A 16,550-nucleotide genomic window follows, 5' to 3' on the forward strand; every position below is an offset into this window, starting at 1 on the left:
TTAAGTTGTTTATTAAATGGTTAACGGTAGTGATCAAATTGTCAAGATGGTTATTGGGTTGGCGGGTTGTAAAAAAGTAATTAAGCAGGTTAAAAACAAGATAGCCGATAGAACATGGTCTGTTTAATTAAATAGTCGACTTAAGCTCAAGTAGTTTAATTGAGCAAAATTACCCGAATACGGCCTATTTATTTGAACAGGTCAATTCATGTACTACATGACAACCCAAATTTAGATTTTGGAAAGTTGTCACATCTAAATAAGGTTATTTAAAAATATTGTTATTTTAAATGCTAAAACCTTGATATCATTTCTTATATCTGACTATCAATATAATTGCCTACAATAAAATCATACGTGTCGCTCTTAGGTTGTTCCCCTCATTCTCTAGAGCCAACAGATTGTTTGATTTCTAAATGAAGGCTTCTCATGCATTTGACCCGAATTCACGGGTATGAGTCTTACCAAACCCGGATCATCTCTAAATGGGTTATAACGTCTCATTTAATTATGAAACTCTTTCATAATCAAACAATAATTTTTTCAGGTCATGGGTCTCACAAAACCCAGATAACTCCTAAACGGGTTATAATATCTCATTTATTTGTGAAATAACCCCTTAATCATCAAAAAATAATTTACTCGGGTTATGGGTCTTACCAAACCCTAATAGCCCTCAAATGGGTTATAAGATCTCATTTATTGGTAAACACTATCATTAAACCCTAATTTAATTTATCCTATTTGCATGTACTCTATTGCCGGTCTATCATCTCTATCGCTGGTTAAGTTCCGATACTACCCACCATTGTCAACTACATTAACATCTCTTTTTCATTAGACAAATATTTGTGTTCATGTTTGTTCATTTTAAAAAAAATCAACATGCCCGTGTCCGTTTATGTTTGTTCGTTAAAAATCTAAAAAATCTACACATCTCAATTGAAAAAACTCAAACGCTAAAAAATATAATAAGAAACTAATATATATGTATTAAATTAAAACTAAACCACGTTAAAACATAAATAAATCATCATAAATAGCAAAACGATTAAAACAAAAACTTGAATAAACCCCGGTAACACGGGAGGATCAAACTAGTTACATTATAAAATGTTAAAACGTTAACTTATTACATTTCGCATAAAGAGTGTATGTTTATTTTTGGAATTGGAAAAGTAAATGAGTAGTTGAAAAGTAATATTTTTATTTTGAGAGTTTTTTCTATGTTTTGTAAATGTTTTTATAAGATAAGTTTTGGTGTTAGGAGGTGTCGAGTACACGTTTATCCAAAACTATTAATTTATGGCCATCGGCGGATTTAGAGGGGGTCAGGAGGGTCACTTGACCCTCCGGCCGACCAAATACACAGTATACCGGAGTCCTACACAGAAATGATTTTTACAGTTTGACCCTCTGATTATACCCTATATGGGTTTAATATTGAAAGAGAAAGGTAGAGCTTTTAAGTTTTTCCGGCGAAGAATGGTGGCAGAGGCGCCACGGCGGGCCGGCGAAGCTATGACTGTGAGAGATGAGAAGAGAACGGCTAAAAAGAAAAAGAAACAAGTTGCACTGTGTTATAGTTTTGATGGGCTTTTCTAAACCATACCTAGTTTAACCCAAGAACCCATTTTATTTTATTTAAAAGCCCAAATAAGTTTTTTTTTTTAACATTAAACTTCATTCAAAAAAACGAGAGAGACCTGAAAACTAAGGCCCCCTCAACAAACCATTTACAACATATACAAGGGGTACTTGACCCAATCAATCCAATCTATCTTATCTATATTCGATCTAGCCTTTAACCATAAAAACGACATGGCTTTTACTACCGCCACAACCTCAATTACCTTCGGGTCCGAATTGTGAAAGACTTTCTTGTTTCACTCTTTCCAAATAGCCCAACATGTCACCATAATAACACATCGAACAATCCTTTTACCTTTACCCGCCACCAAGGAGAAATCTTGCCAAGTCTTCAAGTCTTCGATAGTGTTACTAGAGGCCGGAACTAGGCGGCACCAACTCCACACCTTGCTCCAAACACCGAAAGCAAAACCACACGCAACAAAAATATGGTTGACTGTCTCCTCGCCAACATTGCACATCGGACAATTTACACTAGGCAAATTCAATTTCCTTTTTACCAGTTCAACCCGTGTAGGGATTCTCTCTTTTTCCAGCCTCCAAACTAGCGCATTAACTTTGATTGGCACACAACTTTCCCATCGCATTCCTTGACCAGGATGCCCATAAGCATTTTGACGCATAGCTGTTTTAACTGCTGCCACAGAGAAGCCGTTGTGGGCGTTTTGATCCCACAACCCGCAGTCAACAACCTGAGTAATTCGAACTACCGAAAGCATGTAAGCCACATCTGGAACCTCAGAAATCCCTTCAACGGAAGTCATGCCCAGCTGCCAAAGATCCTCAATCGATGTCTGATCGCCTTATGTCTTCAAACGAGCAACAACCGTGACATTTTTGTTCCTGTCAGCTGAGAAAAGGAGCGGCCATCGTCTGTACAGAGGAGTTGAACCGAACCACACGTCCTTCCAAAAATCAATACGAGACCCATCTCCAAGCTTACAATAAAAGAGGTCCTCAACCCTTCTGCCATCAAACCGAACTTTGTTTAGTACAGACACAATTGATTTCCAAACTCCACCTAGAGACTTTTTCACAGGAACAAAAGCCCATTTATTGCGACCTCCATGAAGACTGATAATAACTTTTCGCCACATACTCTCATGCTCGTTTATGAATCTCCACGCCCACTTTACCAGTAACGACGCATTCACCTCGGAAATCTTAGAAATACCCAACCCCCCGAAATTTTTTGGTCTCGTGACAACTTCCCAAGCAACCCAATGAACCCCTTTCCCATCCTTATTTCCAACCCATAAGAACTTTCACATCAATCTCTTAATGATTTCTACCATCGTACTAGGCGCTCGAAATATAGATAAATAATAAACCGGTAGGCTCGCGAGCACCGATTTTATTAACGTGATCCGACCTCCAATGGAGAGGACCTTCGCCTTCCAAGATTGCAACCTGCTCCTAACCTTTTCAATCACCGTATCCCAATGGGAGATACGGTTCATGTTAGCACCGTTTTTAATCCCCTGGTATTGAAATGGAAATACACCAACACTACATCCCATAGAGTCTGCCAAACTTCTAACTTCGGCTTCCGGAATACCCACACCATAAAGAAACGACTTGTGGGCGTTTATTTTCATCCCGGAAACAATATAAAAGATACGCAGCAGGCTGGTAACTTGAACAATATTCTCGGGGGACCAATAACCCATGATGAGAGCATCGTCAACATACAACATGTGCGAGATAATAGGACCATCACCCGGAGCCGAAATACCTTCAATGTCCCCCAACTGAACCGCTCTAGATAGTAAAGACGCCAAAGCCTCCATGATTATCTAGAACAAAAAAAGCGACAAGGGGTCGCCTTGTATGAGACCTTTTTTACAATCAAACTCGAACGTCGGGGACCCGTTCACAAGAACCGCGGACCGAGCAGATTGAATAATACCTCTAACCCATGAACACCATTTATCCGGGAACCCCATTTGTTGCATGATGGAGATGAGGAACTCCCAATTCACGTTGTCATACGCCTTCTTGAAATCTAACTTAAACATAAACGCCTTTTTCCCCACCTTCTTCATCCAACCAACAAGTTCATTAAGGACAAGGGGACCATCAAGGATGAGTCTGTCCTTAGAAACGCCGACTGTGAATCGGAAATCACATCTCCCAACACTTTCTTAATCCTGTCGGCCACTACCTTCGATATCGCCTTATTTATAACCCCAACCAGGTTTATAGGCATGTAGTCCCTTAAACCCAGAGGCGTTTTATTTTTAGCGACCAATGTAATATATGACAAACTGCACTCTCTGTTGATCATACCCGTGTCATGAAACTTGGAAAAAACCTGCATAAAATCCTCCTCTAAGTCCTCTCAAAAACATTTAATGAAACGAAAATTGAATCCATCAGGACCTGGAGCCTTATCCGACCCACACTCGAACACGGCGTCTTTGATCTCACCCTTCGAGAACGGAGCAGTCAACATACTAATATTTTCTTCGGATACTTTTTTCAAACCAGGACAAACTAAACCCGGCCTACTGACAAGCTTTTCTTTAAACATCTCTCTATAAAAACCGCAACACTTCTCTCTTAACTAAAGAAGGTTTTGAAATCCACTCCCCATTCACCAAAACCCCTGGGATCATATTAGCCGCTTTTCTCCCATTCACACAACGATGGAAGTAAGCTGAATTATCATCACCAAAGGAGGCCCACTTCACTCTCGAATTCTGCTTCAAGTCTTTATTTTTCAGCATCGTTAAACTAGCCAACTCTTTCTTGCTCTCCTCCCAAATCCATAAGTCTTCTTCATCAAGAGCCCCGTCTTCCATTTTATTTTCCAGCCAAGATATATCCTTCTGAAGCCGACTTATCTCCTCCCCTTCTTTGGTCGACACACATTTCCACCATTTCTTTAATTCCCTTTTTACCTCAGCAAGCTTTTTAAACAAGGAGATATCTGCAGGACCCTCATAATAAGCATTGGAGAGAGCGTTTTTAACGACATCAAAACAATCATCCCTGTCCAACCAAGAGTCAAACCATTTGAATGGTTTGGGCCCATAGTTAGTATCAAAAACTGTCAACAAAATCGGATTATGATCTGATAATTCCCTGTTTAAAGCCTTTAAACCAGCCCCGTGCCATCTGTTAAAAAACTCTTGACAAACTAGAAACCTGTCAAATAAGTTTAACCTAATATTTACTTGTTACTTTTCCTATGACTGGAGTCTAAACAAAAACAAAAACAAAAATTACTGTTCCCTGCTCTACCTATTGTGCGCCTCCTGTACTTATGCACTGTGACTCCTACTTTCACACGATCTCAGCCAGGTTAGAGATATAAGTCAAACCTATTTTTGCTTTTGTATATATCTTGATGATTATTTATTTCTTAGTTTATATATATATATATATATATATATATATATATATATATATATATTATTGTATAATTTTAGATTTGTCAAAAACCAAACCAACTATCTATTTTATCATATCATTGAATGCTAACGAAAATAATAATTAATAAAAGTAGAGAAAAAGTTGAATCACAGGAAATGATATTGTAGGCAACTCGCCCTTGTTTAAACCAAATGATGTATAGGTTAACTTTTGAGAAAAAAATATTTTTGTAATGTTGTTTAAGTGAGCACTTTTACAATGTTTTTAAAATATTATCAACGGTTATCGGTTACCGGTTGTTGGTAACAGAACAATTGATTTACACTAATGTTTAACGATTATAGCATTTCTATTACGACCCTCTAGTTGAAAAGTTCTGGTTCCGCCACTGTTTATAGCACTTATGAACCTTAGGGTAGCTATGAGGTACCAAAGGGCTAAGTCTCGTGGCGATGTGTGCCCATGATAAAAAAAATATTTTAATTACCTTGTTTAAAAAGTATTGGAAATTGCTTCATATTTGCATTATGTGATGATGTATAAAAAATGATTGAAAAATTGACAATCAACGGTAACTAAGATTAGCAGTAGTTAGGTTGTAGTAAACACATCAAATGTGGGCATGGCAATTTCCAATTACTTGAGCCATTGTTATAGCAATTCGAGTTGTAGTCCAACGAGTATAAGGGTGACTATATAAACAAAGTTATGGTTTACCATTATCCAAAACATGTTTTGTTAATCTTTAATTAATATCAATTCACCACTTGATAAACAACTTAAATCATCAATAACGTACTATTACTAGCTATAGTAACCGAATATCTGTCAACCAAATTAAATTATCTTTGACAAAGGTAGTGGTGCAAATCCTAACCATTTAAATAAACCAAAAAACTTAAAGTGCTCAATCCTCTCAAAACGAAAAAAAATGCCGTGTTGGTACTAGACACAAAAATAAACACCAAAATTTTCACAAACTTCGACTTATGTCCAATGTGGACAAATGAAACAACGCGTTGCAAGAATTGCAACGTGTTCCTTAAAGTCATGCTAAACTCCACTTTAGAAGCTCAATGGGCAAAACGTTGTAAGACAGCGAAAGCTAAAAACGAAGCACAATCATCAACTGAAACCTCCGAACCCTTCAATTTAAAAATAATTGAAAAATGGCAACGACGATTACACATCATCAGCTAAAATGCGTTGTCATTTTTCTTTTATATTTTAACAATGCTTGTCGTTTAAATTCTTTGATATTTTATTAGAAGTTAGTTTATTTTACATTTTAGTAGTTCGTTTAGAATCTTTTTTAATAAAGTTTGTTTTTTTAACCGGATATGAGTTTCGGTTACACAGGTTAGTGAACCAGTTATTGACTTTAACCGGTATTTGCACCATCAGTCCAAAGGGTTGTGTCGTTTTAACAAAAGCTATTGATAACGTCTTTGATTTGTTTTACATACATGTTAATAATCATTTTAAAGATACCCAAAGCAATTAGCTTGTTAATAAATCATAATCATAAAGAATCCACTAAAATTATGGAGGGAAAATGGGAGAAAAAAACGGTTGGTCACCAACGGCTACTATTTATTACATCATACAAAGTTTTGGAGAGAGAAAATATTAATACCCGAACAGAAACCAAAGTGGCTTGACATAATACAAAGGCTTTCTGACACGGAAGCCAAACTGGCCATGCCAAATTCCGGGAATGGACATTCCATGCCCGTCACATTGCCATCTATCAGTTTTGGCGGGAAGGTTTTTCTTTATTCATTATTTTTCCATCTTTATGTAAATGTTGTTAATTAGTGCCTATGATTATCTTCCTAGTGATATGATTATTATTCATTTGGTGTTTCATTAAGTTAATGCATGGCAAATGTTAGAAAGATAATTAAGTGTACAATTTTTCGTTCGGAATTGATCTATTAATGTTGCATGATTAGCACAAGCTTAAATCTTGCCTGCATATAATCGAACCTTCTTGTTTTTTTTTTTTTGCATAAACGACATGATCATCACCCAACTTGTAGGTTTTGGGTTTCGTAATTCCTTGGTTAGCTAGTTAGCTTTATGAATCGTGTATGGAGCTTGCTTTCAGATTATAAAATAAAATAAAACTTTTCCATGCTGACCTGACCAGCCCCCTGACCCCACCAAGGGGGGGGGGGGCGGTGACTCCTTGGAAACCCCGTTGTATACTTGTAATTGTTTCCGATAAACATTTTGCATCCCATGAATTCTTATTGTTACTATAGATATCTTAACTTTCAATCCAGGTATTTTATTTGAGATATTTAAGCATATGGAAGATTTGTTTTATTCTAGGAACATATCATTCGGACTGGCTGCGGTTCTGTGTCTGTTACTATGTATGGAGATCAACAAAAGCCGGCATTGATAACTTATCCAGACTTAGCCTTAAACCGTAAGAAACTCCATATCTTATTAACATAATGTTCTGTTTTTTTTTAATATTTTTGCACCTCATGGATATGCCAAAAAAATGTTAATGTTTACGCATATGATTGGCAGACATGTCGTGTTTCCAAGGACTCTTCGGTTCTCCTGAATCGGCTTCCTTGTTACTCCACAACTTCTGCGTTTATCACATTAGTCCACCTGGTCATGAGGTCCGTTTTCGTGACTTTTTGTTTAAGACTATGAAGCACCGAGACTTAGGGAGTGTTTGGGCGTGCGCTTAAAAATGCATGTTGGACGTTAAATGATAAAAAATTAATCATCATCATCGTACTCAATATATCACACCAATAGCAAAGCTATGGTAGGGTCTGAGGAGGGTAAGATGTAGACAGTCTTACCTCAACCCCAAAGGGATAAAGAGGCTGCTTCCGGTGAGACCCCGGATCAAAAAATCAGTAAATAGTTGTAATATATCAGGTGGTAGAAAAAAGCGCGGTTGTGAAATAAAAATTAAAATCTTCCAAATTCGGAAAAAGGGTAAAATTCTTAGTTGACGAAATTGGTTGAATTTGGGTCTGACAGCGGGGCCAAACCTCCATTTAGTTGACTAATTAACTCCTAATTTTTTTTCGTCAAATTCCACTGATTTCAATTAAAAAAAAAACTGATTACAATAAAGTGCAGGTAAACGGGCAACAAACTCCTAAATAACCATATAATCGAAAGCAGGATATATAATAAATTTCAAAATGCAAATACAAACACTCCCTTAGAGTATCATGCTCACATTATATTTTACATGATGCATATTCACATTTTAACATAATATTATCTTCTCTGACTCGCACTCGAGTTGTTACAGTTAGGAGCTGCATCGATCGGTGTAGATGATCCTGTGCCCTCTATTGAGGATCTTTGTGATCAAATCCTTGTGGTCCTCAACTATTTTAGGTATAAATATATTCATTTAGTAAATAAAAAAATTGGTACAAGATTATTTAATTTAGAATCAAGTTAATGTGTTGAGTATTATGAGTTTTGCAGGTTGGGTTCAGTGATGTGTATGGGAGCAATGGCGGGTGCTTATATCCTTACGCTATTTTCGGTAATATTTTTATTAAGTTTCATCGTTAAAGTTCGGCAGTTTTGGCCTACTACTTAATGAAGTTTTGAATGGGTCAGTTCGGGTTATGTTTTATCTTTATTTGCCAAACAGGTAATATTAGAAAATTAGTTTTAAATAAAATTATCAAGCGCGTCGAAATTCGCCCAAGGGCATATTTTTTTTCAAGAAAGGAAAGATTATTGTAAAAATATATAATAATTATAGATAAAGTATTCCAGCCCGAACTAAATAAAAGTGACCCATTTTGACACATTACCTGACCTGCCATTTTCGGACTTCTAGTCAATATGTAGCACATTTATAGTGTAAACCATTTTCCTTCATAATGTTTCACCGATAATTTTTTTTTTCAGATAAAGTATAGTGAAAGAGTTACCGGTTTGATACTTATTTCCCCTCTATGCAGACCGCCTTCTTGGAACGAATGGTTCTACAATAAGGTTAGTTATAAGTTATAAACCAAAAAAAAAAGTTATATTATTGTGACCCGAAATTATTTTTTTATTTGTAGTTAATATCAAAAACATTATATTACAATGGTATGTGTGACTTAGTGAAGGAGTTATTGATTCACAGATACTTCAGTAAGGTATATTCTTATTAATATCTTTTTTGTTATTTTATATAATTTAACCATAAAATTTATATGGTTTAAATCAGGAAGTTTGCGGTAATGTAGATGTCCCGGAATCAGATATAGTTGTAGCATGCAGGAAGGTTAGCTGTACATTTAAAATATTAATCGACTTGTTTATAAAATACGTGTCATTTTTGTTTTAAAGTTACTGGATGAGAGAGATAGCATTAACGTGTGGCGGTATCTTCAAGCGATTGATAGGTAAAGGTACATGTGAGTTCACTTATATTTGTAAGGAAATGTGGCAATTTTGACTTATTTACTTATGAATGGTTCAATCCGTATGTCTATCTGATATGCAGAAAAACAAGATTATATAAAAATATCTAATTTTATTCTATAAATGTTGTTAATGAGTAGGCGACCCGACATTACTGAAAAATTGAAGAGTTTAGAATGCAAAACGATTATATTCGTTGGCGACAGTTCTCCATTTCATGATGAAGCCCTACACATGACTGAAAAATTGGGTGAAAGTTGTTCTACTTTAGTTGAGGTATGCTTGTTTAATGTTTACTCATCACAACTCTTTTTAAGTTAATATATTTTCTTAACGTTATAATCCATGTATACCACATGAACCATCTTAGTAATTTATTCTTAATATTAGAAATAATTACATGGATAGTCCATGTGGTTTGACCATAATACAACTTTAGACCAATTGTTTGCCAAAATGTAGCACTAATGGTCCCTTGAGTTAATGGATGTTAACTTGTTACGTTAAGTGCATGTGAAATGTCCAAAATGCCCGTTATTAAATAAATAATAAAATAACATACAAAATTATCATCATCTTGGTAAAACTACAAGAACCATTCATGTAATTAATTCTTGGTATTATTATTGTCTTTAATGATGATATGTTGATGCAGGTACATGCATGTGGATCAATGGTGACACAAGAACAACCTCATGCAATGTTGATCCCGCTTGAATATTATTTAAAGGGGTTTGGATTGTATAGACCATGCCGGTATAGTAATAGCCCGAGGAGCCCACTTGGCCCGTCTTGCATCGATCCTGGGCTTCTTTATCCTGAAAATATGGGCTTGAAACTTAGACCGATAAAATTACGGGCATCTCAACCTCGTGCCCACGGGAGCTAACAGGTTCTTTAGACAAAAGTCATCCAACGTAGATACAAGTATAGATATGGGAAGGCCGGTATATATGTGTCGATATACGTAGGAACATGAGAGATGATTTATTTGTATACCTTGTAATTTTTAAAAATGAAAATATAATCATGCCTTCCCAAATGCAATAGCTACAAAATGTTGGTAGTTATTTGATTGTTGGGGTTCACTAGGATGAAGGGTATTTTAGGCATTTCATTATATTTTGATTTTTTTTTATTTTGGCTCATTAGCGGTTTTCCATGCCCTTTTTTATGTTCTTGAATTTTGTATTTGAGGTATTTATCATAACAAATCGAATCGATACCGGCTAACATTCTGTTACAATGTGTGATAGCTTTCAAACATATAATGTATTTAATGTGATACATGGGCTAAAAGCTAGTATTAATATTTAATGATACAACTTTGTTCTCTATTTATATTTGAGGAAAATGATTTTATTGCCACCGCGCTAAAATGATATATCGATGTCTCTTATAAAACTAAAGACATTATTTATTAGCTATTTTTTGCTTGAGTTTATTAGCTACATATAAAAAATAATTGTAGATTTTAGTTACGATAGGAAGCATAGAACCAACTTGTTTATCGAATCCACAGTAATAGTCAAATGGTTCAAGAACGAAACTGGTTTTTCATTTAACATAAGTTGAACCGAAAGCTTTGGTCGACAAGCTTCACGCTAGCACTTTTCTGAAGTCAAAACATAGTCAACTATCTTTTATCGACCTAGTAACTTGTTCCCTAAGATTCACTTCTCTACACGAGTCGCCAATCAGGTTGGGTTGGATCTAGGGATGAGTTTTTTTTCCTAAATACATGTACCCGTACATGTTCAGTACCTGTACTTGTACCCGTACTTGTACTCATACGTATCTATTGGGTACGGGTATGGGTACGGAAATTTACTGATTATAGGTACGGGTACTTTCGGGTACAGGTACAGGTACAAGTACGGGTATTACGGGTACTGGTACCCGTTTAGAATATGTAGGGACTTTTATTATGTTTCTAACACTCATGATTTAACTTTCAAGCAGGATTTTCAAAACATAATATATATTAGTTGAATAAGTTCATTCTCAATTTATATGTGTATATTTATATATTGTGAATTCGTATATTTTTATATTTCATGTATGTTTAATTGTGTATATAATTAAATAACATGTATTAACTTTCGCTCTTGTTTTCATATAGAAATTGTGGAAGCAATAAACTAAGAAAAGGAAACGGGAATGGATTTTATATTATGGCTGATTTGTTTCATTTTTAGTTTTGGTATTATATTTTGGTTGCGTTATTTCGGTTTTGGTATTATAGATAATTGATTGTTGGTATCATACCGTTACCGATACCTAATTTAGTGGAGATTTTAAAAAAAAAAAAAACAAAGAGGTACCAAAGCGAATACCGTACCCAAAGTACATGTACCCGTACCATATAGTTCGGGTACGGGTATGGGTACCAAGATTTACTGATTTTAGGTACGAGTACTTTCGGGTACATGTACGGGTATAGGTACGGGTACGGTCTCAATCTCATCCCTAGTTGGATCCAATCGAATCAGATGCTTCTTCATCATAAACTTTTAAGAAGGCTTTAACGGATTGTACATTTATGCATGATAACTTGTATATTATTACACATCACTTGGTTTTAAACAAATATTTACATTAAAATGTAGATAAAGTATAAGCATGTCGTAATGGTATATGCTCATATATGTTTATTTACGTACATGATATATACATTGCCTAGTCTATGTCTGACCATAAAGCCCGGTCTTAAGCGAATCCGAGGTGTTAGCTGTCTAGACAACACTTTGGGGTTCAAAGAAACAACTAGTTTTTTTAACGTACATGTTAAAAAAACAAACATTTTTGTCACATGGAATATATAACCAAAGTTAAAGATACAATAAAATGCAATTTTAAATAAAAAATATTGTTACATCTGTTTAAAAATTTTTTTGAAGGTCCAGTATAACATCATCATTCGCTTGAAAAGTCTTGGCGAGAATATCGGTCGCGATTTCGGGTTTCGGCCCGAAAATCACATTCGCAATCGGCATCACTCCCGGGTTCTGGCTACTCAATGCTGAGATTGCGATCGCGTTCGTGTTCCCAGTATTTCTTTGGTAATGTACAAGATTTTTCGGGAACACAAAAACATCACCTTTACACAATACTCTAGTAATATGTCGATTTTCGGGGTTTGATGTGATAAATCCGACCTCGAGACTACCTTCCAACACGGTAATGATTTCTGAGGCACGGGGATGCGTGTGGGGCGGGTTGAGTCCCTCTGGTGCGAAATCAACACGTGCCAATGAGATTCCTAATGTGTTCAACCCGGGCAATTGTTGCACGTAAACCAAGGTCACCTTCGATCCCATTGGGTTCGATGTGTTCCCCCTTATGTGGAGCCCACCATAATAAAAATCATTGGCTTGAACCGCGTGCGGGTTTTTACATGTGTACCCGTTTACCAAAACTGTCATAAAAAAACTAATTATTATTATTAAACTAAAAACAAACCCTTTAAATAATTAACAAATGAAATAATAACCATACCGGGGCCTTTTAAATCCGCGACACAAAAATCTTGAAGAGGGGCCTGGCCTTGGCCCGTAACCATGGAAACGGAGAAAATAAAAACGAACGATAGGATCACAAACGGATCGAATACACGAGCCATTAATGAATGGAGATCAATGAGGCGAGTTTGCGGGTTAATGATTTAGGTATGAAAAGAATGCAAAAAAGCCATAGCCGAGCCTTGAATAATCAAAACGGTCATATTATGTAGGCTCTTAAACAAGGCTTTTGTATATGAAATTGGGTTTGTTTGTTTTGTTATTTGTTATGTTACAAGTTGGCTAATGACAAAAACTAATATTTTTTGTTTCTGGCATCTCATTGGGGGGTAGGGGTTGGGTGTGAAGAATAAAATGGGATATTGGATTGAGTCAAAAGTGTTTCATTGGCTTGATTTTAGTTAATTACCGAATTTAGCTTAACCACATATTTATTTTTCTATTTAAGTGCTAATACCATGACATGGCTATTATTACTATTTCTTATTTTTATTGACTAAAATAATAAAGTCAGCGTATCAGGAGTAACCCAATGAAAAGGGCCTCTTATACAGTTATACGCTAATGATCGCAGACAGTACTGGGTAGACCAACCCCACCATCATCTCCTGTTTCGGGGAAAGACCCGTCACCCAAAGTCTCACTGCGGTAAAACTCGATTGATATCGTATTTGAACTTTTAACCTTGTTGTTTCAATCCTAAATATTCATTTCTCCTGTAATATCAGTTGAGTTAAAGCTAATTAAGATGACCATGCCAATGACAAGATTTTGGTCATGATATTCAAATGATAATAAGATTAGATAAAATTTTAGATAGTAATAATAATAATTATTTATAGTAATAAATGAAACTATATTTACGGATTTTGTTATATATGTGATCACTTTAAAATATTTGAATGGAGTCGATAGAAAGAATAAAATAGTAATCCGGTGGTAGTATAAAATATGTTAAAATCTATAATTTAATTAAAATATAAAGATGAGTAATTTAATTATAACATTTTTTAAATTTAAATAATTTAATTAAAACACTTTTAAAAGTTGGTTACTATTATAAGAAATTGCCCTTTATTTTTATATCTTTTTAGTTTCACCCTTCAAAGGTTTATTATTTTTACAGTTATTATTTATTATAACTTTATTGGATTTTAATAATCTCTTTCATATTATGCTTATCGATAATAATCTTAAGTCAGTTTATCGTCACTGCTGTCTTAAATTTTAAAAAGTCAGCCCTCAATGGTCTCTATTAAGTTTTTTAGCAAGAACCATAAACTGACTTGGAGTTATTATCTGCCTGTACCATTTAATTGAGATTATTAAAATCCGATAACCCATTATTATTATTATTATTGTTATTATAAAAGAATATAATAATAGATATGATCATAACGGTTTTAATAACTGCAATAACCGTCTTGTTGAAGAGTTCAACACTCATCATAACATAACATAACAACCAACCACCACTTAATAATAATAATAATATCAATCACCGGCTAATCAACAGTACCGTCGGAGAAGAATGATAATAGTGTGGGATTTTGACCGGACGATAATCAACGGCGACTGTGATCGGTGGGTGGTGTTAGAGATGAGATTAACCAAACTGTTCCACCACCTTCGTACCAAATTCTCATGGAACCAACTCATGGTAATTCGTGTTTCTAATATCTTCATTCAGTTGTAGGAGCTCGAGCCAAACTTAGGCCCGTTTACAGAACAATAATTAAAAAAAAAGTATATTAATTAATTAATAAATGATAAACGAGCCAAGGTCAAGCTTGAAAACACGGCCCACGAGCTGAGTCAAGCTATAGAAAAAGAGTATGAAACGAGCCGAGTAACAGAACAAGCCAAGCTCGGGGTCAGCTCAGCTCGTTTATGTGAAATTTAGTTCGTTGATTTTGTTTAGGATCCAGTTTTCATAATTAGTGTTCTTCAAATCCATGTTTCTGATAGTATCCATTAAGATGTTCATTAATTATCAATGATATAGATATTTTAAATTTGATGGTTACAAATACTGATATATGTATATTATTAGTTAAATTATATTAAAAATAGTTCCAATTACAATAAAGAGGCAGGTAAGCGGGCAACAAGCTGCGCCGCCACCCCCTTTTGAATGGAGGAGCTGCATTCTCTTGGAAAATGATGGATCCACAAATGATCTCAGCCATCAGATCGGCTCATGATCTCAGGTATCTACTTTTTTGTTTCACAATCTGTCATCATCATCATCATCGTACTCAGTATATCCCACCAATAGCAAAGCTATGGTAGGGTCTGAGGAGGGTAAGATGTAGACAACCTTACCTCAACCCCATAGGGATAGAGAGGCTGCTTCCGGTGAGACCCCCGGCTCGATAGTAGTTTTGCATCAAGCCTTGGACATAAGACACATAAGACACAATCATCGGGACACCGGCTGATTGGTGCATGTACCGTTGTCTTTCGGCTTTCAACGCCACCACATGATGCCTGATTAACCTTCCGCCACTTTTAACGTTATTTTCACGAGATTAGACAAATAACGTCAAAATTAGTGCAATTTTACTTTTGCCCACCCAAGGGTTCACACATATATACATTATATGTGCGCACCGCAAGCAGGGCGTAATATCTTTAATTATATGAATGATGTTATAATGATTATAGAAACTGTTTGTGTTTCAGATGTGAAATGAAGGTGCTTAGTAATGCTAATCAGTTCTTCATTCAAACAATCTTGAAAAACAATGGGATTTACGACGGTTTCTCCGAAATCATCACAAACCCGACTGCTGTTAACGAAGACGGCAGGCTTAGAATCTTTCCGTACCATGGGGCGGATCTTATCTTCCCCCCCACGGCTGCAATTTCTGCCCTGCAAATTTGTGCAAGGTGATTAATAATAACATAATATAATAATATAATAATATGATAATATGATAGTGTCCTATTGTTTTAAGTTTATGTCATTAGTTTTGTTAAATCTTGGGTGATTTGAGCTTTATTAATAATATTGCAGGGGAGTGTGATTGATCAAATTCATGATTCGGACGTGAAGAAAGGAGGCGTGATATACGTTGGAGACGGGAAAGATGATGTGTGTCCGAGTTTGAAGCTTAGAGAAGGAGAGCATGTGATGGCTAGATATGACTTCATGTTATACCATATACTTTCAAGGGCAACAATACCTATCAATCCGAAGCTTCATTACTGGAAAGACGGTGAAGAACTCAATAACATGTTGATTCAACTTCTTTCGCCACAAGCTGAAGTCTAGTAACCGGTAGAGATATTGGTATGATTTTTGTGCTTGTTTTTGTAGGTATAAGTACTGTTTTCAATACATGTTGTGAATAAGCATAGTTGTGGGTAGACTTTTATGCGGATTTGAGATGTTATGGTTTGTTTTCGACGTTTTGAGATGATAAAGCTGTTTGCTTAATGCATATTGAGATGTGTTTGTGTTCTTGAGCTAGTGTTGTGGTATTGTAATATTCAACTTGAAACATTGTTGTTTTCATGGTTAAGTCGCAACAACTGCCGACCATCAAAACGACATTAAAATCTTTTGTCTCAAACCAGTAT

The 16,550-nt window shown here is 35.5% G+C and overlaps 5 protein-coding genes and 1 pseudogene across 6 annotated transcripts; 2 read left to right on the top strand and 4 right to left on the bottom strand.

Annotated features, from left to right (window-relative positions):
* Positions 1–1,886: 1,886 nt before the first annotated feature.
* Positions 1,887–2,414, bottom strand: LOC143622473 (uncharacterized). Its single transcript, XM_077093607.1, has one exon. It carries the CDS (start codon positions 2,412–2,414, stop codon positions 1,887–1,889), a length of 528 nt encoding a protein of 175 aa, XP_076949722.1.
* Positions 2,415–2,453: 39 nt separating this feature from the next.
* Positions 2,454–3,440, bottom strand: LOC143622474 (uncharacterized). The gene is made up of 2 exons (XM_077093608.1): positions 3,000–3,440; positions 2,454–2,891 (listed from the first exon to the last, which is right to left on the bottom strand). The coding sequence occupies exons 1-2, from the start codon at positions 3,438–3,440 to the stop codon at positions 2,454–2,456; spliced, it is 879 nt and encodes a 292-aa protein (XP_076949723.1).
* Positions 3,441–4,187: 747 nt separating this feature from the next.
* On the bottom strand, positions 4,188–6,080 carry LOC143622475 (uncharacterized). Its single transcript, XM_077093609.1, has 2 exons — positions 6,010–6,080; positions 4,188–4,800 (listed from the first exon to the last, which is right to left on the bottom strand). Exons 1-2 carry the CDS (start codon positions 6,078–6,080, stop codon positions 4,188–4,190), a joined length of 684 nt encoding a protein of 227 aa, XP_076949724.1.
* A 1,291-nt stretch (positions 6,081–7,371) lies between these two features.
* On the top strand, positions 7,372–10,333 carry LOC143622443 (pollen-specific protein SF21). The gene is made up of 10 exons (XM_077093589.1): positions 7,372–7,465; positions 7,573–7,670; positions 8,324–8,412; positions 8,506–8,566; positions 8,941–9,027; positions 9,099–9,176; positions 9,248–9,304; positions 9,370–9,425; positions 9,585–9,720; positions 10,100–10,333. Exons 1-10 carry the CDS (start codon positions 7,408–7,410, stop codon positions 10,331–10,333), a joined length of 954 nt encoding a protein of 317 aa, XP_076949704.1. The 5' UTR covers positions 7,372–7,407.
* A 1,684-nt stretch (positions 10,334–12,017) lies between these two features.
* On the bottom strand, positions 12,018–13,423 carry LOC143622444 (putative germin-like protein 2-1). Its single transcript, XM_077093591.1, has 2 exons — positions 12,943–13,423; positions 12,018–12,862 (listed from the first exon to the last, which is right to left on the bottom strand). The coding sequence occupies exons 1-2, from the start codon at positions 13,064–13,066 to the stop codon at positions 12,327–12,329; spliced, it is 660 nt and encodes a 219-aa protein (XP_076949706.1). The 5' UTR covers positions 13,067–13,423; the 3' UTR covers positions 12,018–12,326.
* Positions 13,424–15,128: 1,705 nt separating this feature from the next.
* On the top strand, positions 15,129–16,468 carry LOC143622476 (thiamine phosphate phosphatase-like protein pseudogene; annotated as a pseudogene). The gene is made up of 3 exons (XR_013151711.1): positions 15,129–15,175; positions 15,651–15,857; positions 15,985–16,468. The product of XR_013151711.1 is annotated as a thiamine phosphate phosphatase-like protein pseudogene (transcript).
* Positions 16,469–16,550: the final 82 nt, after the last annotated feature.

The sequence above is a fragment of the Bidens hawaiensis genome, unplaced genomic scaffold (assembly GCF_021521415.1).
Source record: "Bidens hawaiensis isolate Kalapana, Puna unplaced genomic scaffold, B.hawaiensis_p1.1 tig00003141_1, whole genome shotgun sequence".
Taxonomy (NCBI): Eukaryota; Viridiplantae; Streptophyta; class Magnoliopsida; order Asterales; family Asteraceae; genus Bidens; species Bidens hawaiensis.